The sequence below is a fragment of the Moschus berezovskii genome, chromosome X, assembly GCF_049115385.1.
Source record: "Moschus berezovskii isolate FMDL1 chromosome X, NW_MosBer_1.0, whole genome shotgun sequence".
NCBI classification, from domain to species: domain Eukaryota; kingdom Metazoa; phylum Chordata; class Mammalia; order Artiodactyla; family Moschidae; genus Moschus; species Moschus berezovskii.
This window is the reverse complement of record NC_142488.1, coordinates 148,500,453-148,523,873: the sequence shown is the minus strand read 5'-3', so window position 1 is coordinate 148,523,873 and position 23,421 is coordinate 148,500,453. Positions and strand designations below refer to the sequence as shown.

The window sequence follows — 23,421 nt, the reverse complement described above, 5'->3', positions numbered from 1 at the left end:
AAACTAGTTACCAGTAGGGCTGGGGGTGGTGGTGCAGGGAGCAAGATAGGCATAGAGGATTAAGAGGTACAGACTACTAAATATAAAAAAAAGATGCAAGAATGTAATGTACAGCATGGAATGTAGCCAACATTTTATAATAGCTTTGAATAGAGTATAACCTAGAAAAATATTGAATCACTATGTAGTACATCTGAAACTAATATAATATTGTAAATTGACTATATTTCTATAAAATAAAGATTTAAAAAAAAAACTAAGATCATGGCATCTGGGCCCATCACTTCATGGCAACTAGAAGGGGATAAAATGGAAACAGTGACAAATTTTATTTTCCTGGGCTACACAATCACTGCAGACAGTGACTCCAGCCATGAACTTAAAAGATGCTTGCTCCTTGGAAGGAAAGCTATGACAAACCTAGACAGCATATTAAAAAGCAGAGACATTACTTTACCCACAAAGGTCCATATAATCAACGCTATGGTTTTTCCAGTAGTTAGGTACGGATGTGAGAGTTGGACCATGAAGAAGGGTGAGCACCGAAGAACTGATGCTTTTCAAATTGTGGTGCTAAAGACTCTTGAGAGTCCCTTGGACAGCAAGGAGATCAAACCAGTCAATCCTACAGGAAATCAACCCTGAATATTCACTGGAAGGACTGATGCTGAAGCTGAAGTTCCAATGTTTTGGACAGCTGATGTGAACAGCCAACTCATTGGAAAAGCCCCTGATGCTGGGAAAGATTGAAGGCGCTAGGAGAAGAGGGCGACAGAGGATGAAATGGTTAGATAGACTCAATCACTCAATGGACTTGAATCTGAGAAAACTCCAAGAGATGGTGGAAGACAGAGGAGGCTGACATGCTGCAGTCCATGGGGTTGCAAAGAATCAGACATGACTTAGTGACTGAACAGCAACAGTAGCTAGTTTTGTAGGCCAGTGGTTCTTAGCCAAGGTTGATTTTGCTCCCCTACTCCAACTTGGCAGGAACACTGGGGACATTTTTGGTTGTCACAATTGGAAAGAGTGTGCTCCTGGCATCTAGTGGTTTGAGGTTAGGGATGCTATTGAACATTCTACAATGCACAGGACAGTCTCAAAGAACATCTGGTCCCAAACGTCCACCGTGCAAAGATTGAGAAAGCCTGGTTTATGCAAGACCTTTCTGACTACTCTACCAAATACCCTGGGTTCCTTCTCATTCTATTGTGGCCAGAATACTCTCTCAACATAAACTGGGGCAATAACTGGGTTCAGCCCTTTGAAACATCACTACCCCTTCATCGCCTGGAGTCCAGTGTCTTAAAAATGACCCTTTTACTGGGTTATTTCAGGCAGGAGGGTAAATATACTGTTACTCCATCTTATCCAGAAGTGAAGTCTGTAAGGGGTATTAATGAATTTAATGTCCTCTCTCTGTGCACGAGACTTTTAATTGGAGTATAACCGCTTTACAAGGTTGTGTTGGTTTCTGCTATACAACATGAATCAGCCATTAATATGTCTGTCTGTCTGTATGTGTGTGTGTGTGAACCTCCCCTCCTCTTGAGCCCAAGAGACTTTTAAAGTTTTCTTTATGTTGGTCCAAACTTGGAATGTGAATTTTAAAAAGGTAAATCAGGGTGTCAACCTGCGCATATATATTTTTTTTCACAGCCATTCCTCTTTTTGGAAGAGATGTAACAAGTCACAATATATTTTGAATATAGATGTTCAATAAACAAAACAAATCCATCAGTTTAATAAACAACACGAATCCAAAATAATCTTGTACAACATACCACCACCAAAAGAATGCTTTAACTTTTCAAATGGTCTTTCTCCATAAGATGAAACAGTTGAACCAATCTTTAGACTGAATCCAGGAAGAGCTTGGCTGGGCTAGATTGGCGGCGTTGTTCTGGCTAGAAGCTGGGAATTTCATTGAAACTCCTTTCCCTATAAGCTTTTAGAATTCCATTTTGCCAGTGAAATGAACTCACGTGAGACTTGGAAAGCGGAAGGAAAGTGGAGGCCAATATCTTTTGCAGGTCAAGGCACTCAGACATGAAGATGCTAAGGTACCTGGCATATCTCCCGGCTTTGTCTCAATCTCCTCCATTCTGCATCCAGCTCATCCTCTTGACTACTGGCCCTCCTTACCAACTGGGGACACAATAGGGAACTTGGCATCAAGTTTACGGAGACCATCGCTTCTTTGCCACAGTCTTTGTCACACACTTATTTTGACAAACAGACACGTAGGGCTTCTCAGGTTTTCCAACTGTTCACCACCACTAGTACATTAAGTGAAAATATTTAGGACTCTTCCTCTTATCCCCTGGCACCTGGTTTCCAGACCGTCTCTTCCTACTTTGTCACACACCCGTGTACACTTGAATACAGTATTAAACCCCTTATTTCCATTAACCTTGTCTTGGCTGTTTTCCTCATTGAATTCAAACTGAATCATAGGTCAACCACCACCACCGCTCTGTCCCATTTATTATCACCACTCTACCCCATTTATTATTTTTTAAAAGACAGAGTGGTCCAAACAGATCTGCTTCTAATGTAAAATATCGCACAAGGGTCTACGGCTGCTATTTTTATTGATATATAAATTTTCATTAAGACCCCCAGGCAAGCAATCCAATTTCTATGTCCATCTTGAGGCTGGGAAGGCAGAGTTAGACAAGGAAGAATCATTATCTGATGGAAGTCCTGCCCATTTATTCTGAAGGAAATGTATGAATTGTGACACTATTCGACCTTGTGGCCAACAGTCTGAAGAGAAATAATTAGCTTGTGATACTTCTTTTTCTGTTCATAACAACAAATAACAGCATCACCGACTCAATGGACATGAGTTTGAGTGAACTCCAGGAGTTGGTGATGGACAGGGAGGCATGGGGTTGCAAAGAGTCAGACACGATTGAGTGACTGAACTGAACAACAAATAAATAGCATTCACCAGCCCATCTCTAAGTGTCTGCCTCGAGGAGACCTAGGGAAAGCTAAATGGACTGTTTCTGAGTTGCTTTATCATGTACTGAAACATATTCTATCATTCTTTACTTCAGTTACCAAGATTCAAAGGCCCCAAGTGACCCATTATTCATTTGCTCTGGCTCAGCTTTTTGTACATTTGATCTTTGCCATTCTATCTCTTTCTCTCTTTACCTAAATCTGTTCTGCTATAACAAATTATTCTCACCCTTGTATGCCTTTCTTTGAGTCATCTATTTCAGAACCAGTCAGAGTTGAATTGAAATGGATTACAATCCCTAGGGTTCTTTTGCTGTTCTGTCTCAACCATGGTCTCAGGATGATGGTTGTAGAGGCTGTGAGGTCATTTCATGATCTTTTTGTTGGTTACAGTAAGGCCTACATATTTTTGAACTTTTGTGTCTTTTGATTTTGAAGAAAATTTTATACACCTGAGACAGTGCTATAGCTCTTTAAGGCTCCAGGTCACATTTTTAAATGTATTTTCATCACAAGTAAAATACTTTTGTTCTGCAAACTATGCCAAAATATCATCAGAAGAAATTAGATTCCATGAAGAAATTCTCAAACAAGCAACTCATTGTATTACTCTAATTTTTATTAATGTCTTCAGTTTGTGCATCATTTAAAATAAGGTATGTGCTTCAAAAAGCATTCCTATACATAAATAGACCAAGAGATGGTTAAGTAATTTATCCCTAAATCATGCACATCATTTTTATTCAGGTGTGTGTAAGAAAGGGAAATGAGCTTTCAGTCTTTTTCATTGAATTAAAGACATTTTGAAATTATTATTAAGAATGCCAAATGTTTTCATGGAACAAACGCTTTCCAATACAAAATGCTAATGGAATTAAAAGGCATTAGTGTTGATCAAAAGAACTGAAAAAACATTTCCACTATACATGATCACAAGGAAAAGGGTTCCAGTGGGTTGAAAACATATGTCAAATAAAGGAATCAGCATGAACTGAAAGGTTTAGATGGAAGAACAGGTAGCAGGATCCAGATTATGTGACATATATATATATGTATGTATGTGTATATATATATATGTATGTATGTATATTCAAGGCACATGACTAAACAGGTGGCTAGGTTTCATAGACCAATTTGCTCTTTCATTGGGAAAATAGTCAAATGTAATATAATTTCCAATTACTGGCCTTTATTGATAAATAAATGCAATTATATCTACAGAGCAAATGTTGTCCTTTCAGATACACACCAAAAGTACAAACTAGCTAACAGATGCCAGAGTAGCCAAAGCAGTATGATTACATTCCAGTTTTCCTCACACTGCAGTTAGACGGATGTTAGCTAAAATGTCTTTACATTGTTTCCAGATATCATACTGTTTACTCTCAAGTTACACAAAAAATAATCAAAACTAGGCAGGTTAAAGAACTTACTAAACCACAAAGGATGTTCAAACTATTGTTCAACACCAGTTAAACCCAAACCCTGGAATTGATTGTTGATTATATTCAGCCTGGGCTTTTCCCAGGCTAGAAAAGTTCTCCCACATTATCTCCCTTCATAAAGCGAAAATGCTAGCAAGTTGGCTGTGGTTCTCTTCTTTTTCTTTGGTGAATCAGTGGAATGCGCCTACCCACGCCCTCTATTGCCCATTCTATTATCTATACAATTGCCCTAAACATCCACCAAAGGAAAAGGAATATATAAAAAACCCTAGCCTTCAACAATATTTAAACCACCATCTTCTGAAATCAACTGCAACAGGGAAACAGAGGATATCAAGCTCTGCGAAGTTTGTGAATGATCAAAATTCTCTTTCTAAAAGTTAGTAATATGCAGACGAGGATAATTCTGTGTGCTTCTAACAGGCTAGCAAAATATTCCCCTTCTGACTGAGATAAACTATTTAATATCAATACTTTACCTGCTTGGATTCCTTGAAACACCAACAATTGCATTACAATTCCCCAAATAACAATTCTCCATGAACATTGTTTTCAAGCACCTAAAACCCTTCAAAATCAAAAGACATTGAGACGAGATGTTAGCAATACTATCCGTCTTTTCAACTTTTGTGTGCACAAAGGTCATCCAGAATTTTAGCCGATAGCTTATAAGACAGGTGGTTTCTACCTTGGTGATAGCTTTGTGCAATTACAAACAAAATGTTTCTGCAAGTAGATGACACTAGTTTACAAATCAAAGAAACAAAATGCTTTTTTTTAAGGCTACTGCTACAATAAATGGTTCAGTCTGAAGTGCACTAAAATAAACAGGTTGATAGGAGAAAGATAAATCTGGAGGCATGGAACAAGATTTCAAAAAAGAGAGAAACAAGCAGGTTGAAGAGACTGGCAGACACCATCTCTCAGTATTAAAAGGCCTGAATTACATGGATTGCTTTTAACTCCTTGGTCTCTCATATCCTTGGTTAATGATAACTTTTTTATTTCTTCACACAGCTTGGCCACGTAAATCCACCACAGAGAGGTGACACAATAATATAGATGAATACCTGGGGTGGGGGAGAAGGAAATTTTATTTTCTTGAATCGATCACAGGCTCCAAAATAATATATAAAGGCAAGACCAATGAACAAATTTTGGTTCCATCAGAGTAGCAGTGGTATAATAATACAACACACTAATCAAGTATTTTCAAAGATAGTAGTAAAATTAAAATGATCTTTTCTGATATAACTCACATCCACTTGAATTCCACTGTTTTTTTTTTTTTTTATTGGCAAACAGAGCAGTGGGGTTGTTTCTCTTCACTGGGAAAAGAGCAGACTAGAACTATATAAGCCACTCTACTGATAACATCATTATCATAAGAATCACAAATTAACATAATTCCCTTGAGGTATGATTTTATAATTAAGTACATTTTTAGATTTTTCACATGGATTTATTTTTCATTATTAGGGTGGTTAAAAATAATAAAAAGCATGAGTAGACTCTATATCTATACCACCTATGAGCAAGAATGTTGCCATGAACCTTCCAGTGGATGACACTAATTGTAATTATTCAATTGTAAGTAACACAGCAAAAATATGAGTCCTTTAAAGATGTATTCACTTTTTAATTATGGTATTATAATTGTAAATTATTCTATTTTAATGGTATATGCTTGCTCACATTACTACATTCCAAAAATAAGTTTACTATCAAATTTAGGTTCACTGCATTGTCAGTCATTTTGTTTTGATTTAAATTATAACATTCTAAGGGAGTTGGTGATGGACAGGGAGGCCTGGCGTGCTGTGATTCATGGGGTCGCAGAGAGTCGGACACGACTGAGCGACTGAACTGAACTGAACTGAAGATCTTTAAGTGACTGATTTCATTACTCACATGCTTAGAAAAAAATATGGATTTTTTTTCTCTACAGAGGAGCCTGGCAGGCTACCGTCCATGGGATCACAAAGTCGGACCTAACTAAGCACCTTCACAACAGCCTGCTCTGTGGATTTTGGATTGCCTAGCCAGCTCCTGCCATTGCATAAACTAATTCCCTGTGATAAATCTTTTAATATATATTCAAAGAAATTCAAGGAGAGAGAATATCTGTTAACAAGCATAAAAGTTCCATGAAAAAAATGTTAAAATATAAGCATCCCTAGAAATTTAAAACATGGCTTCCCTTATGACTCAGTTGGTAAAGAATCTGCCTGCAATGCGGGAGACCTGGGTTTGATCCCTGGGTTGGGAAGATTCCCTGGAGAAGGCAAAGGCTACCCACTCCAGTATTCTGGCCTGGAGAATTCCATGGACAGTATAGTCCATGGGGTTGCAAAGAGTTGGGCACAACTGAGTGAATTTCACATCACTTACAAAAATAAACATTTTAAAATTAATCATTAATTTTTTAAATGAAGACCTGGATAGCAGAATGAACAGAGCTGGAAGAGTTAGCTGAATGATTCATCCAGAATGTGATACAAGAAAGGAGTTTAAACATATTAAAAAAGCTACCAAACATGCAGGATAGTTCAAAGTGATCCAATATCTCTTTATATTAGAGTTCCAAAAGGAGAACAGCATATAGACTATATTTACACACAAGAGAACTATTGTATTATAATAAGTAAATACTAAGAAATGGAACTCACCATGCATTAAAAAGTACCTCTTAGTACTTATTCCAGAAATTAAAGAAAAGTTAATTATTATTGCTTTCATTAATGCCATTCAATATATTAATAGTAAATGTAGTTTTATTATCAATTCATTGGGTGGAGAAATATCATTTCTTAAACTGAAATGCCTATTCCTGATTAAAAACAAAAACTTTTAGTACTCTAGAAATAAAAGGTTCTTTCACTTCACAATGAAAGTCTAGTAAGAATCCATAGTAAATATCACTCATAAATATTAGAAGCATCCCAATTAAAACCAGGAACTAAATAAAAATTCTCAGTGATACTATAATTATTCAACACTGCTAGTAAATGATGTATCTATATCTATATATACATATATGATAAGGTTAAGATTATTAATAGACAGCATTAACCTAATTAATTAACCTAAGAAAATTAACCTACAGCAGAAGTCAGTAAACTATAGCCTTCACCTGTGAGCTAAGAATGGTTTTTATAATTTTCAACATTTTTTTTAAAAAAAAAGAATATGTGACACAGACAGTATGTGACCTGCAAAGCCTGGACCTCACAGAACATTTGCTGACTCCTAATCTACAGCACACAGAAGAATCAACTGACAAACTATTACAACTAATAAAACTTATACAAGGTTGCCAGAAACAAAAAGATGAATTAGAAAAAACAGAAACAAATAGATAATAGAATTAACTAGAAAACAGAGAATATGGACTCAACTAGAAAATGTAATTTGAAAAGAATCCCATTTTAATAGTGAGAAAACCATGAAATAACCAGGAATATCATAGTAACTTCAGAGGAAAGTAAATGCCTAGTCATATGTTTCAGTATTAAAAGTTATACGTAGCTCATTTCAGAGTGCTAATCATTGAGAAAGAAATCCAACACCTAATTTCTTAGAGACTGAAAGATAAAATCACTAAAGGACAAAACTTACAACTGATATGATGATGATGATGACAGTGAGCTTGAGATTCTTCATGCACATGGCTCGGGCAAGATTTCTGCTGGTTGTTTTGAAGGTGACAGACTAGAAAAAAAAAACCCATGAATTGTTTGATCCCTGGCAATGACTACATGACGGATTTGCAATAATACCTGCAAAACTTTTACTTTAATTAATTCTGTTCCAACGTTCTTTACACCTTCCCTCTCTTCACATGTAGACTGGCCATTTGTAATTTCTAGTTTCCTAAAGCAGGATTCTGCCATATATATGGTAAGCAGTAAGCCCATTGCGAAGGGTTCCCTCCTTTTTCTTCTGCACTGTAGCAGTGCATGTAATGATGACCAATAGAAGTAGTTCTCCCTGCTAGCAGAAAAGCCTTTTTCTCTTTATGCTTCCAGTAAGAAAGTTTCTTTATGAGCCAGTTGGTTGGAAACACATTTGCCTATTCTGCCCCCATTTAATCCTGCTATTGTGAACCATAAGAACTGTTTAATTCCCACAGGAAGATATGCATTTACTCATATGAGGGCCCAAACCCAAAGAACTTCACTCCTTCAGTTATCCATTTTCTTTTGCCGCATCAATTTCTCAATATATACCAAACCATTCATACCAGGACACATGCAGTTTCAAACAAACAATAATCACTAATAATTCAGAAGTTCCACTCCTAGATATATACCCAACAAGTTCAGCTAAAGACACATATAGAAACGTTTCCAAATGCATTATTTATTTCAAAACTGGAAACAACCCAAATGCCTACCAACTGTACTGTAAATAATTTAACCTTGCCTGAAAAGGGATCTGACCTTTGCCCTCAGCTCCTGAAAGACAACCTTTTCTTGCTTGGGAGCCATGGGCCCGCCAAATAGTAACTGTAGTTTAGTGCAGGGACTAGTCACTCCAGGAAGACCAATTATATGATTTAGGATAGGGGTTTAGGTCAGACCTAGAGGAGCTTGAACATTCAGAAAACAAAGATCATGGCATCTGGTCCCATCACTTCATGGGAAATAGATGGAAAAACAGTGGAAAGTGTCAGACTTTATTTTTTGGGGCTCCAAAATCACTGCAGATGCTGATTGCAGCCATGAAATTAAAAGACACTTACTTCTTGGAAGGAAAGTTATGACCAACCTAGATAGCATATTAAAAAGCAGAGACATTACTTTGCCAACCAAGGTCTGTCTAGTTAAGGCTATGGTTTTTCCCGTGGTCATGTATGGATGTGAGAGTTGGACTGTGAAGAAAGCTGATTGACGAAGAATTGATGCTTTTGAACTGTGGTGTTGGAGAAGACTCTTGAGAGTCCCTTGTACTGCAAGAAGATCAAACCAGTCCATTCTAAAGGAGATCAATCCTGGGTGTTCATTGGAAGGACTGATGCTAAAGCTGAAACTGCAATACTTTGGCCACCTCATGCGACGAGTTGACTCACTGGAAAAGACTCTGATGCTAGGAAAGGTTGGGGGTGGGAGGAGAAGGGGACGACAGAGAATGAGATGGCTGGATGGCATCACCGACTCTGTGGACATGAGTTTGTGTGAACTCCGGGAGTTGGTGATGGACAGGAAGGCCTGGTGTGCTGTGATTCATGGGGTCGCGGAGAGTCGGACACGACTGAGCAACTGAACTGAACTGAACTGAGAGGAGCTTAGACTGGAGACTGAGATTAAGCAAGTAGTCAATCATAAGTCAATCATGCTTATGTAATGAAATTGCAACGAAAAAGTAAACCACAAAGTCCTACTGTAGCACAGGGAACTATATGCAATATTCTATAATTAAACCACAATGGAAAAGGATATGAAAAAGAACACATGTATATATACATATATGTATAACTGAATCACTTTGCTGTATACCAGAAACTAGCATAACACTGTATATAAATCAACTATGCTTCAATAAAAACAACAACGAAACTGAGCAATGAAGTCTGGGCAAGCTTCCATGCTGTACAATACTCTGCATATGTTGTGAAATAAATTTATTTCATGGCAAGATAGGAAAAATTTAAACATAAAACATTTTCTCTATCCTTTGGCTTCTTCCAGTCCCTCACTGTGCATTGTATATCTGCATTAGGCACTGACCAAATCTTCTCCATCAGCAAAATACCTGCTCAACCATAAAGACCAACATTCTACCAGCACCAATAAGATAACTTAAAGATAACATTCTTTCTTAATCTTGTAAGGGGCCACAATCTGGATTGTGTAAACTGTCAATAATACATCATTTAATGTCCAGCCCTCTGTCTCATAAAAACTTATAGAACTGTGCCTTGACTTCCAATGGGTAGAACAGCTCTCAGAGCTTTGAGAAGATGTTCCCAGGTTATAATCCTCAAATTTGGCTTGAATAAGATTTTCAATTTCTTTGATCAACAGATTAATTTTTTTGCTGACAATGTCATCACACATCTATGCTGGGAGAATAAGAAGCCCATAGGGAGAGAACAACAGAAACTCTTTGATTGGTACCAAACTTGGCACCTCCCCCGAACTCCACCCCAATGTGCTTCTGCTCTTGGTTGAGCTTAATCTGTAACATTTTCCTGTAAAAAAATGTAACCGTAGTTATAATAGTTTTCACAAAGTCCTTCTAGTGAGTTATCACACCTGAGAGTGGTTTGGGGAATTAACAAATTGCACTTGGTGTCAGAATTGAGGGCTGTTTGGGAACTGTGGCCTCTAAACTGTATATAGTTGGTGAACTTCTCAGTTGCCTAAACTCTTTACAATTACTCACAAACAAAGTCACAATAAAGAATCCAAGGAGGAGGAAGATAATATGAAGAAGTAGTGAGCAATGAGCTTCCCTGATGGCTCAGTCAGTAAAGTATCTGCCTGCAACGCAGGAGATGCAAGAGACATGGGTTCGACCCCTGGGTCAGGAAGATCCCCTAGAAGAGGAAACAGCAACCCACTCTAGGATTCCTGTGTGGAGAGTCCCACAGACAGAGGAACCTGGCAGGCTACAGACCATGGGGTCACAGAGTCAGACATGACTTAATGACTACACCACCACCACCAATGAGCAATAAAACTAATATAGTTAAATGATTCAATGGATTGAAGATTTCTCCACAAGCCTCAGGTTAATATCTGAACACTAATAAATCACCTACTTAAAACCAGTTCAATGAAACAGAACAATTGTTACGCCTTACCAAAGCTTTCTGTGGAGACAGGTGGGGGTGGGTGTAAATAGGAAAGAACAAGAATATTAAAAAAAAAAACCTGTGAAAATGACAAGGGCAAGCTGACAAGTCTATGGCCTATCCACTCCACGTTAATGATTTCATTAGCATCTGATGATGCCCTAAAATTGGGAGAAGGACTTGACTAATTTCTCCAAAGAAGATACACCAGTAGCCAATAAGCACATAGCTTCCCCGGTGGTTCAGATGGTAAAGAATTTGCCTGCAATGCAGTGACCCAGGAAGATCCTTGGAGTTGGGAAGATACACTGGAGAAGGGAATGGCTACCCATTTCAGTATTCAAATTGGGAAAGAAGTATGTGACGGTTGTGTATTGTCACCGTGCTTCTTTAACGTGTATGCAGAGATCATGCAAAATGTCAGGCTAGATGAATAACAAGCTGGAATCAAAACTTCTGGGGGAAATATCAATGACCTCAGATACATAGATGATTCTAATCTAATAGCAGAAAGGGAAGAGGAACTAAAGAGCCTCTTGATGAGGGTGAAAAGGCTGGCTTAAAACTCAACATTCCAAAACCTAAGATCATGGCACCTGGTCCCATCACTTCATGGCAAATATTAGGCTGGTGAAAAAGTAACTGCAGTTTCAGACTGTGAATTTTAAATCATTATAACTAGGCTTAAACACAGTTTTATTAATCAAAATAGGAACCTTTACAATCAACACATTTTTGCCAGTGTTAAATAATTTTGCTTATTCTTGTGGCATAAAAATCTGTGCTTTGGGATTCGCAGAATTCTTGGAAGTATTTTCTGCTTCCTGCTAGTTGTGGAAGCATTTTCCCTGAAAAAAGTTGTCGAGATGCTTGAACTGGTAGTCAGTTGGTGAGAGGTCAGGTATTGAATATGACTGATGAGGCAAAGCTTTGTAGCCCAGTTCATTCAATTTTTGAAACATTGTGTGACATGCAGTTGGGCATTGTCATGAAGAAGAATTGGGCCCATCCTGTTGACCAATGCCGGGTGCAAGAGTTGCCATTTTAGTGCATCCCATCGATTCGCTGAACATACTTCACAGATGTAATGTTTTTCTTGGGATTCAGAAAGCTGTAGTAGATCAGAGAGGGAGCAGACCACCAAACAGTGACCAAGACCTTTTTCTGATGCAAGTTTGGCTTTGGGAAGTGCTTTGGAGCTTCTTCTCGGTCCAACCACTGAGATGGCCATCACCAGTTGTTGTATAAATCCATTTTTCATTGCATGTCACAATCCAATCAAGAAATGGTTCATTGTTGTAGTAGAGAATAAGAGAAGAAGACACTTCAAAACAGTGATTATTTTGATTTGTGGGCAGTTCATGAGGCACCTACTTATCAAACTTTTTCACCTTTCCAATTTGCCTCAAATGCCAAATGACCATAAAATAGCTGATGCTGAGTTCTTGAGCAACCTCTTGTGGTGTTTTAAGAGCATCAGCTTCAACGATGCGCTCAATCAGTCGTTGTCAACTTTCAATAGCCAGCCACTGTGTTCCTCATCTTCAAGGCCCGTCTCCTCTGCAAAACTTCTTGAACCACCACTGCACTGTATGTTCATTAGCAGTTCCTGGGCCAAATGAATTGCTGATTTTTTGAGTTGTCACTGCTGCTTTATGACTCATTTTGAACTCGAATAAGAAAATTGCTTGAATTTGCTTTTTGTCCAACATCATTTCCCTAGACTAAAATAAATATAAAATAAACAGCAAGTAATGTCATTAGCAAAAAAAAAAGACAAAGCAGGGAGTGTGCATTAAAATGATGTATAAAATAACCACATTTACTTAAGAATGTATTCAGATTCAAACAGCAAAGTGCAACAATGTAAAACCATAATTACTTTTGCACCAAGTACGTCAAGGTTGTATATTGTCACCTTGCTTATTTAACTTATATGCAGAGTACATCATGAGGAACGCTGGGCTGGAAGAAGCACAAGCTGGAATCAAGATTGCTGGGAGAAATATCAATAACCTCAGATATGCAGATGACACTACCCTTATGGCAGAAAGTGAAGAGGAACTCAAAAGCCTCTTGATGAAAGTGAAAGAGGAGAGTGAAAAGGTTGGCTTGAAGCTCAACATTCAGAAAACAAAGATCATGGCATCTGGTCCCATCACTTCATGGGAAATAGATGGAAAAACAGTGGAAACAGTGTCAGACTTTGTTTTTTTGGGCTCCAAAATCACTGCAGATGCTGACTGCAGCCATGAAATTAAAAGACGCTTGCTCCTTGGAAGGAAAGTTATGACCAACCTAGATAGTATATTGAAAAAGCAGAGACATTACTTTGCCAACCAAGGTCCGTCTAGTCAAGGCAATGGTTTTTCCCGTGGTCATGTATGGATGTGAGATTTGGACTGTGAAGAAGGCTGATCGCCGAAGAATTGATGCTTTTGAACTGTGGTGTTGGAGAAGACTCTTGAGAGTCCCTTATACTGCAAGGAGATCCAACCAGTCCATTCTAAAGGAGATCAATCCTGGATGTTCATTGGAGGAACTGATGCTAAAGCTGAAACTGCAATACTTTGGCCACCTCATGCAACGAGTTGACTCACTGGAAAAGACTCTGATGCTGGGAAAGGTTGGGGGCGGGAGGAGAAGGGGACGACGGAGAATGAGATGGCTGGATGGCATCACCGACTCTGTGGACATGAGTTTGAGTGTACTCCGGGAGTTGGTGATGGACAGGGAGGCCTGGCGTGCTGTGATTCATGGGGTTGCAGAGAGTCAGACACGACTGAGCGACTGAACTGAACTGAACTAGAAGGGGAAAAGGTGGAAACAGTGATAGATTTTATTTTCTTGGGCTCTAAAATCTCTGCGGATGGAGACTGCAGCCATGAACTTCAAAGAGACCTGCTCCTTGGAAGGAAAGCTATGACAAATCTAGACAGCATATTAAGAAGCAGGGACATCACTTTGCCAACAAAGGTTTGTATAGTCAAAGCTATGGTTTTTCCAGTAGTCAGGTATGGATGTGAGAGTTGAACCATAAAGAAGGCTGAGTGCCAAAGAACTAATGCTTTCAAACTGTGGTGCTGGAGAAGACTCTTGAGAGTCCCTTGGACTGCAAGGAGATCAAATCAGTCCATCCTAAAGGAAATCAGTCCTGAATATTCATTGAAAGGACTGATGCTGAAGCTGAAGCTCCAATACTTTGGCTACCTGATGCAAAGAGCCAACTCAATGAAAGAGACCCTGATGCTAGGAAAGATTGAAGGCAAAAGGAAAAGGGGGATGAAAGAGTATAAGATGGTTGGATGGGCATCACGGACCCAATGGACATGAGTTTGAGTAAACTCTGGGAGATAGTGAAGGACAGGGAAGCCTGGCATGATGCAGTCCATGGGGTCTCAAAGAGTCAGACACCACTTAGTGACTATACAACAACAAATAAGCACATGGCAAGACGATTAACATCACTAGTCATTGTTGTTGTTTCAGTTGCCAAATCCTGTCTCACTCCTTGTGTCCCCATGAACTGTAGCCTCCCAGGCTCCTCTGTCCATGGGATTGCCCAGGCAAGAGTACTACAGTGGGTTGCCACTTCCCTCTCCAAGGGATCGTCCCAAACCAGGTGGGTCTCCTGCATTACAGGTGGATTCTTTACTGTTGAGCCACCAGGGGAAGCCCCATTAGTCATTAGGGAAATGAAAATCAAAACCACAATAATACCACTTCATATCAACGAATATGGATATAATAAAAACATGGAAAACAACAAGTGTTGGTGAAGATGTGGAAAAACTTGTACCCTTGTACATTGATAGTGGGACTATAAAATGGTGCAGTAGTTAAGAAAAAAATGTTTGGTAGTCCCTCAAAAATCTAAACACAGGATTGCCATATGATCCAACAATTCCACTCCCCGCAAAATACCCAAAGTAATTGAAAGCAGGGTCTTGAATGAATACTTGTAATGCCAGTGTTCGTAAAAGCATTATTCACAAGAGCCCAAAGATGGAAATAACTCAATGGTCAATCAACAGATGAATGGATAAAAAAGGTGGTATATCCATTTGATAAAAAAAGAGGAACAAAGAAGACAAAACAAATAAAAACCAAAGTACAACATAGCTTACTTAAACCCAACTCTCCCAATATGTACATTACATGTAAATGGAATAAACATTTCAACTATAAGTACACTTTATATATTCAAGAACATAAAGGAAAGCTTGCAAGTGTTTAAGGAGATAACACAAAAGATATAAAAAAGATCCTTGTAGAGATGAAAAATAGATAAAATGGGAGTAACAGATTATGAACTGCAGAAGAAAAAGACAAGTAATCTCAAAGATATAGTAACAGAAACTATCCTAAATGAAACACAGAAAGAAAAAAGACCAAAAAATACTGAACAGAGTATCAGTGAGTTGTGGGACAACTTCAAACAGTTTAATGTACATATAGTTGGACTACTAGAAGGAAAGAAGGACAGAAAAATATTTGAAGAAATAATATCTATTTTCATAATTTGATTAAAAACTACAAACCCATACTTCAACAAACTGAAAGCTGAAGAAACATGAAGAAAACTACACTAAAGTATATTATAATCAAATATCTTAAAACCAATGATAGAAAAATGCTAAAAGCACCCAGAGAGGGGAAAAGACACATTATATATGTAAAAGCATCAGTGGAATTTTTGTCAGAAACAACATAAAAGACAGTGATGAAATATCTTTAAAATACTGAATGAAAAACTTAATGCAAAATTCTATTCTGTGAAAATGTCTTTTAAAAAAAGGAAATGAAAGACTTCAGATATACAAATACTGAAAGAATTCATTATTAGCAGACCTACAATGCAAGAAATTTTAAAAGATGTCCTACAAGCAGAAAGAAAATATCACCAGACAGAAATCTGGACCTACAGAAAAGAATGAAGAGAGTTACCAGAAATATTAACTACATGGGTAAACAGAAATGATGTTTTTTTAACTATTTAAATATCTTTAAAAGATAATCAACTGCTTAAACAAAGAAAACAATAGAAAGAGAACGTGAGGGGAAGAAAGAATAGATGGTACAAATAGGAAACAAATAGTAACATGGTAGATTTAAAATCTTCCCACACAGAAAACTCCAGGCTGGGACTGCCTCACTGGTGAATTCCTCCAAATAACTAAGGAATAGATCATTTCAATAGTACTAGCACAAAAACTCTTTTGGAGGATAGAGAGATGCAGGTAACACTTTTCAACCTGTTTGTTGGGGCCAGCATATCTCTGATACCAAAGTCCCAAAATAAATGACATACCAATGTCCCTCATGAACAAAGATGCAAAATTCCTGAATAGGTCAACAGCAAATCCAGTAAGATATTATATAAAAAGGATAATGTATAATGACCTTGCAGGAATGCAAGGCTAGTTTAACATTCAGAAATAAATATTAATTTAGCAAGTTAAGTTCAGTAATATTAACTGAATAAAAGAGAAAAAAACTATATAATTCTCTCAGTAAATAGAGAAAAAATATTTGATAAAATTCATGAATAAAACTTTCAAATGAGGAATTGAAAGAACTTCTTTCATCTGATAAAGTGTACCTATAAAAAAATCTACAATATTACTGAAAATACTGAATCTTTCCCCACAAGATGTGCTCCATGCAAGAATGTCTATTCTTATGAGTTGTCTACACTATCGTGTAGGTTCTAGTCAGTGTAATAAGACAAGGAAAAGAAATAAAAAGCAAGTGTCTACCAAAAAAGCTAGTGGAATAAGTGAATTTTGCAAAGTTGCAGGATACAAACCAGGTTAATATATAAAAATCAACTTCATTTCTATATATGAGAATAAATATTGGAAAACCAAATTTTAAATTTACAATAGAACAAAAAAACATGAAATTCTCAAAGGTAAATTTCACAAAGTATGTGCAAGACTTGTATACAAAAAACTAAAAAACACTGGTAAGAAAAATTAAAGAAATCCTATGCAAAGCAGAGATATGCCAGGCTGGCGTGCTGTGATTCATGGGGTCGCGGAGAGTCGGACACGACTGAGCGACTGAACTGAACTGAACTGATGCACAGGAAGACTCAAGGATGTCAAGATTCCCAAATTTCCCTAAATTGACTTATTAAATGCAATCACAATCAAAGACACACTTTAAAAAAAAAAGGATGGAAAATAACAAGCTTATTCTGAAACATAAATGGAAACGCAAAGGACCTAAAATGGTGAAGACAATCCTGGAGAAGAACATAGTAAAGAACTTAGGGAATTCTATAAAGCTCAGTTAGCAATACAGTGTGGTACTGGCATAAAGGCAGACAAACAGAACAATGGAACAAAATAAAGAATACGGAATTACAGCCCAAAGAGAAGAATGGATAAACCAACTGTGGTTGGTAGATTTATACAATGGAATATCAGTACAAAAAATAAAAATAATAAATTATTACTACACTCAACAACATGGACGAATCTCATAGGCATACTGGTGAGTGAAAGAGGCCAGACAGAAAAGAATACATAACATATGATTCCATTTTTCTATACATTCTAAGAACAGGAAAAAACACTATCTAGGGTGATGTAAGTCAGAAAAATGACCTCTGTTAGGGATTGTTAACTGGAAGAGGCATGAGGCAGTTTTCTGAGATCTTGATAGTGTTTTATATCTTGATGTATGTCTTGATCTAGGTGGTGCTTGGGATTTCCTGGTGGCCCAGTTGGTAAAGAATCCACCTGCAATGAGGGAGACCTGCGTTTGATCCCTGGGTCAGAAAGATCCACTGGAAAAGGGAAAGGCTACCCACTCCAGTATTCTGGCCTGGAGAATCCCCAAGGACAGAGGAGCCTGGTGGGCTACAACCCATGGGGTCGCAAAGAGTTGGACACAAGTGAGCAACTAAGCACAGCACAATACAGGCGGTATTTACATGGGTATGTTGTTGCTTAGTCGCTAAGCTGTGTCTGACTCTTTTGCAACCCCATGAAACTGTAGCCTGCCAGGTTCTTCTCTCCATGGGATTTTCCAGGCAAGAAAACTGGAATGGGTTACCATTTCCTTCTCCAGGGGATGTTTCCTACTCTGGGATAGAATTTGTGTTTCCTGCATTGCAGGTGGATTCTTTATCACTGAGCCACCTGTGAATCCTGTTCAGTTCAGTTCAGTTCAGCTAAGTCACTTAGTCGTATCCAACTATGACAGCATGGAATGCAGCACGCCAGGCTTCTCTGTCCATTACCAACTCCCAGAGCTTATGCAAACTCATATGCATTGACTCGGTCATGCCATCCAACTATCTCATCCTCTGTCTTCCCCTTCTCCTCCCACCCTCAATCTTACCCAGCATCAGGGTCTTTTCAAATCAGTCAGTTCTTCACATCAGGTGGCCAAAGTACTGGAGCTTCAGCTTCAACATCAGTCCTTCCAATGAACACCCAGGACTGATCTCCTTTAGGATGGACTGGATGGATCTCCTTGTAGTCCAAGGGATTCTCAAGAGTCTTCTCCAAACACCACAGTTCAAAGGCATCAATTCTTTGGCACTCAGCTTTCTTTATACTCCAACTCTCACATTCAAACATGACTACTGGAAAAACCATAGCTTTGACTAGATGGACCTTTGTTAGCAAAGTAATATCTCTGGTTTTTAATATGCTGTCTAGGTTGGTCATAGCTTTTCTTCCAAGGATTAAGCGTCTTAATTTCATGGCTGCAGTCACCATCTGAAGTGATTTTGGAGCCCAGTAAAATAAAGTCTGTCACTGTTGTTTCCCCAACTATTTGCCATGAAGTGCTGGGACCAGATGCCATGATCTCAGTTTTCTGAATGTTGAGCTTCAAGCCAACCTTTTCACTCTCCTCTTTCACTTTCATCAAGAGGCTCTTTAGTTCTTCGCTTTCTGCCATAAGGGTGGTGTTATCTGCATATCTGAGGTTCCTGATATTTCTCCCAGCAATCAAGATTCCAGCCTGTGCTTCATCCAGCCTGGCATTTCACATGATATACTCTGAATAGAAGTTAAATAAGCAGGGTGATGATATACAGCCTTGATGTACTTCTTTCCCGATTTGGAACCAGTCTGTTGTTCCATGTCCAGTTCTAACTGTTGCTCCTTGACCTGCATACAGATTTCTCAGGAGGCAGGTCAGGTGGTCTGGTATTCCCATCTCTTGAAGAATTTTCCATTGTTTGCTGTGACCTACACAGTCATAGGCTTTGGTGTAGCCAATAAACAGAAGTAGATATTTTTCTGGAATGCTCTTGCTTTATTGATGATCCAACAGATATTGGCAATTTGATCTCTGGTTCCTCTGCCTTTTCTAAACCCAGCTTGAACATCTGGAAGTTCACGGTTCACATACTGTTGAAGTCTGGCTTGGAGAATTTTGAGCATTACTTTGCTAGTGTGTGAGATGACTGCAATTGTACAGTGGTCCGAACATTCTTTGGCATTGCCCTTCTTTGGGATTGGGGTAAAATTGACCTTTTCTAATCCTGTGGCCACTGCTGAGTTTTGCAAATTTGCTGGCATATTGAGTGCAGCACTTTAACAGCATCATCTTTTAGGATTTGAAATAGCTCAACTGGAATTCCATCACCATGAACAGTATGAACCCCGTGAACAGTATGAAAATCCCATGAACAGTATGAAAAGGGAAGCCTGTTACAGGGGTATAAACATATATATATAAAATAACTGAGCTGCACATTTATTAATAGCACACTTGCTGTACTTTGCTGTATTTGTTATTCTTCCATAAAAGAGGCAGCAGTTAGTTAATTAATACCTTTTATTATTCTGGGTCATTTAGTCAAAAAATTAAGAAGGCTTTTTTTGTTGTTGGAAAAGTGCAGACTCTACTAGTACTGGTCAAACACAGGCTACTCTGGCTAAATAGGGTCATCTCCAGGGATTAAGGGGGCTTCCCAAGTGGCTCAGTGGTAAAGTATCTGCTCACCAATGCAGGAGACACCAGTTTGATCCATGGGTCAGGAATATCTCCTGGAAAAGGAAATAGCAACCCACTCCACAACTCTTGTCTGGGGAATCTCATGGACAGAGCCTGGTGGGGCGATAGTCCATAGGGTCGCAAAGAATCAGACATGACTGGGTGACTAAATAATAACAACCAGGGATCAAGAATAACTAAGCGATGGACTGAGTGAATGTGTGATAGTCACTCAGTCATGTCCGATGGACTGGAAGTACCAAAAAATCTGCCAGCAGATTTACAATCAGATAACATGTCTTCCCTCTTTGTCCCCAAGCAATGGTTTACAAAGTGAGACATTACAGAACCCTGGTGTTTTGACTTCCTGTATGGTGCCACCCTTCCTTCAATTTCCATGTACTTTGGCTAAAGACCGCACTATCCTCCTAAGACCCACTGTTAACAGATGTCCCTGTAAAACTAACAATAACAATAAACCTTTAAATAGCTCTTACTATATATATGACACTGTTAGGGACTTTGCATTCATTGTGTGCTTTAACCCTCAAAATACTATGAAAAAGATACATCTCCATTTTATATACGATGATTGGAGGCACAGAGAGGTTAAGTAACTTGCCTAAGGTCACAAAACTAGCGAGTGGCAGATATAGGATTCAGTCTCAGGCAACAGACTCTAAAGCTTGTGCTGTAAACCACTACAATCTAGCTGTCAGTAAGAATGAACAAGATCACTCATTTATATCTGTTTCAAGGTGCAAACTTCTACTCTTCATGTAAATTTGTAGATCTAAACTGTGACTGTCTCTGCCCTCCTTCTATTCACTATCTATTCACTCCTTCTATATCTATCATCTTTCTTCAAAACTTTGATCTGCTAACCAAATGGAAAATGCAGAGACACACATTAATTGCAGCAAGAGTAGGTTACAGGGCAATGTCAGTCTCTGCCTCTTGCCTAATGCAAAGAAAAGTCAAGCTCTCATGGTAAGCAAGAAAGTGACTTTACTGTCTGGTTTTCAGCATTCATCATGGGTCACAAGTGGCCTATACTTTTGTTCTGTGTGTTACAAAATGTATACTTCTACGCAGCTGAAGTGCTAAGTTATGTAGGCACCAATCCAAAGCTTTAAAAAAACTTCTTTTACACTGTGTGTATTTTCCAAACAAAAGCTTCCTTAATGGCTATTAATGAGTTGTGGGTTTTTCTATACCTCATTGTTATCCTCATCATCACAAAGTAGTCACATAACGGGGGTTAGAAAGGAAAAAACTCCACTAAAGTATAGATTTTAAGACATTTCCCTATTATTTTAGCCATTAACCACAGTATCTCTACAATACTATCATATCCCATACTTACCGAATCCACAAGATTTTCTGTTTTATCTATTAACAATTCCAATCTTTCGCCTCGCTGAGCTACCAGATCTGAAATGTTGGGAAAAGAAAAATTATCATGTTTATATTACAAAATTGCTAATTCTGGCTTTAACACAAATCTGCTTTTAATTATAGTTGGTATTCTTGACAACTCATATTTACTACAAAAGCACTGAAATCTTAAGAAATAAAAGACTGCGCTCAACTCTGGCAGACATAAGGGTTTCCCAGGGGGCTCAGTGGTAAAGAGTCCGCCTGCCAAGCAGGAGATGCTGGTTTGATTCCTGGTTAGGGAAGATACCCTGGAGGAGAAAATGGCAACCCACTCCAGTTTCTTGCCTGGGAATCCCATGGACAAAGGAGCCTGGTGGGCTACAGTCCATAGAGTTGCAAAGAGTTGGACAAGACTGAGCAAAGGGGTGTGCACGTCATACACAAACAGATAAACGAATGTTCATGATTGTGTTTCAGTCAAACTTTATGTAGAAAAACAGGCCAAATTTGATGCAAGGGCTGTAGTTTGCAAACAAGTAAATGAAGGGTACAATCTGAGAGTAAAAACAAATGAGAGGTAGACATTTCCAGAATCACAGTGTGAGGTCCTCCCCAGAGTGTCTCTCCAATAAAACCATCACAACTGGTAAATATTAGAAAAAACAAACAAAAACAATTTAAACTCTGTGAAAACTGTGGCTGTCCTATGGGCATACAGCAAATGGAGAAACATTTATACAAGAAAATCAATGAACTCTCAGTAAGAACACTGAGAGTCTCGGGCATTTGAGCCATGATCTACTTCATCCTTCAGTTCAGTGAAACAGCAGCTCTGCTTTTTGCAAATAAAGCCTGGGAGCTCTCTTTTCCCTCAGGTCCCATTCAAAAGCTATGCTTTCTCCCCATGAGGGGCAACTCATCAGCATTTCTCCTCCTGCCTCACCCCAGCCCCAGGTCCATGAGGCAGAAGCTCTATTCGAGCATGGTATGAATGGTAGGTGTGAGGGCTTCTCCCTCTACCAAGCTCCCCCCACACACAGGGTCGAAGCTCTACCACAGGAGGCAAGACAAGAACCCTAGGCTGTGAGTGCCCCTGCCCTGACATAACTCATAGAACAGAGGTTCCACACTGGGAGGGGGCAAGCCAAGAAGACTGGGGTTACCCAGTACTCCAATGGCAGAGCAAGGGTGTCACTCTAAGAGAAGCACTTTGCTGCCCATATCCACAGCATGAGAGCAGTGGTTCATAGATTGTTCCCAAGGGGAAAGGCAGGCCTTAGGAACAGATCTTTCCCTGAGAGTTCAGACGTTATCTGGAACAGAGTATGGGCAAGTTCAAGCCTAAGGGTGCTGTGAAAAACAATGCTGTACACCCATGGCTGCTTCATGTCAATGTATGGCAGAAACCACTACAATACTGTAAAGTAACTAGCCTCCAATTAAAATAAATTAATTAAAAAAATAAAAATTTTAAAAAATGGAGATTTTGGATGTAAGCAATGACAATGAAGCTGGTAGCTTCATGAGAATAACAAGTTAAACTATGGGACAGCTGGAAGTTAACAGAGTATTTGGGGAAGAATCAGTTAAGAAGAACCTTCCTGAAGTCAAAACAAACACCTAAGACTAGCCGCAAAGACAAGGGAAACACAAACCTAATTAGATCACTGGAGGAATTTATGTCTGGGGAACTGTGAGAAAAATAAAAATAGATCAACTAGCCTGCAATTAGTGGAGGCTAACAGCTAGGTGATATACAGCAAAGGCAGGCTTAATAGGGAGATCAGGAAAGGAAACCAATTGAGCTCTATCATTCCAGGGTGACTGTTGGCATGCCCAAGGCTGTTCCCTCTGAGAAGTGAC

General features: G+C 38.7%; 1 protein-coding gene across 3 annotated transcripts in view; it reads right to left on the bottom strand.

The window, feature by feature from the left end:
* Positions 1–12: 12 nt before the first annotated feature.
* VAMP7 (vesicle associated membrane protein 7) overlaps positions 13–23,421 on the bottom strand; it is a 90,860-nt gene continuing 67,451 nt past the window's right edge. The window contains exons 6-8 of one of the 3 annotated variants that reach the window (XM_055438093.2): positions 21,545–21,612; positions 8,034–8,126; positions 5,274–5,485 (exon numbers count right to left, since the gene is read on the bottom strand). In XM_055438093.2, coding sequence (XP_055294068.1) covers positions 5,417–5,485; positions 8,034–8,126; positions 21,545–21,612 — 230 coding nt within the window. In that variant the 3' untranslated portion in view covers positions 5,274–5,416. Of the gene's footprint in view, positions 5,486–8,033; positions 8,127–11,439; positions 12,939–21,544; positions 21,613–23,421 lie in introns of those variants that run through there. The other 2 variants (XM_055438092.2, XM_088834221.1) reach the window with 2 other exon arrangements.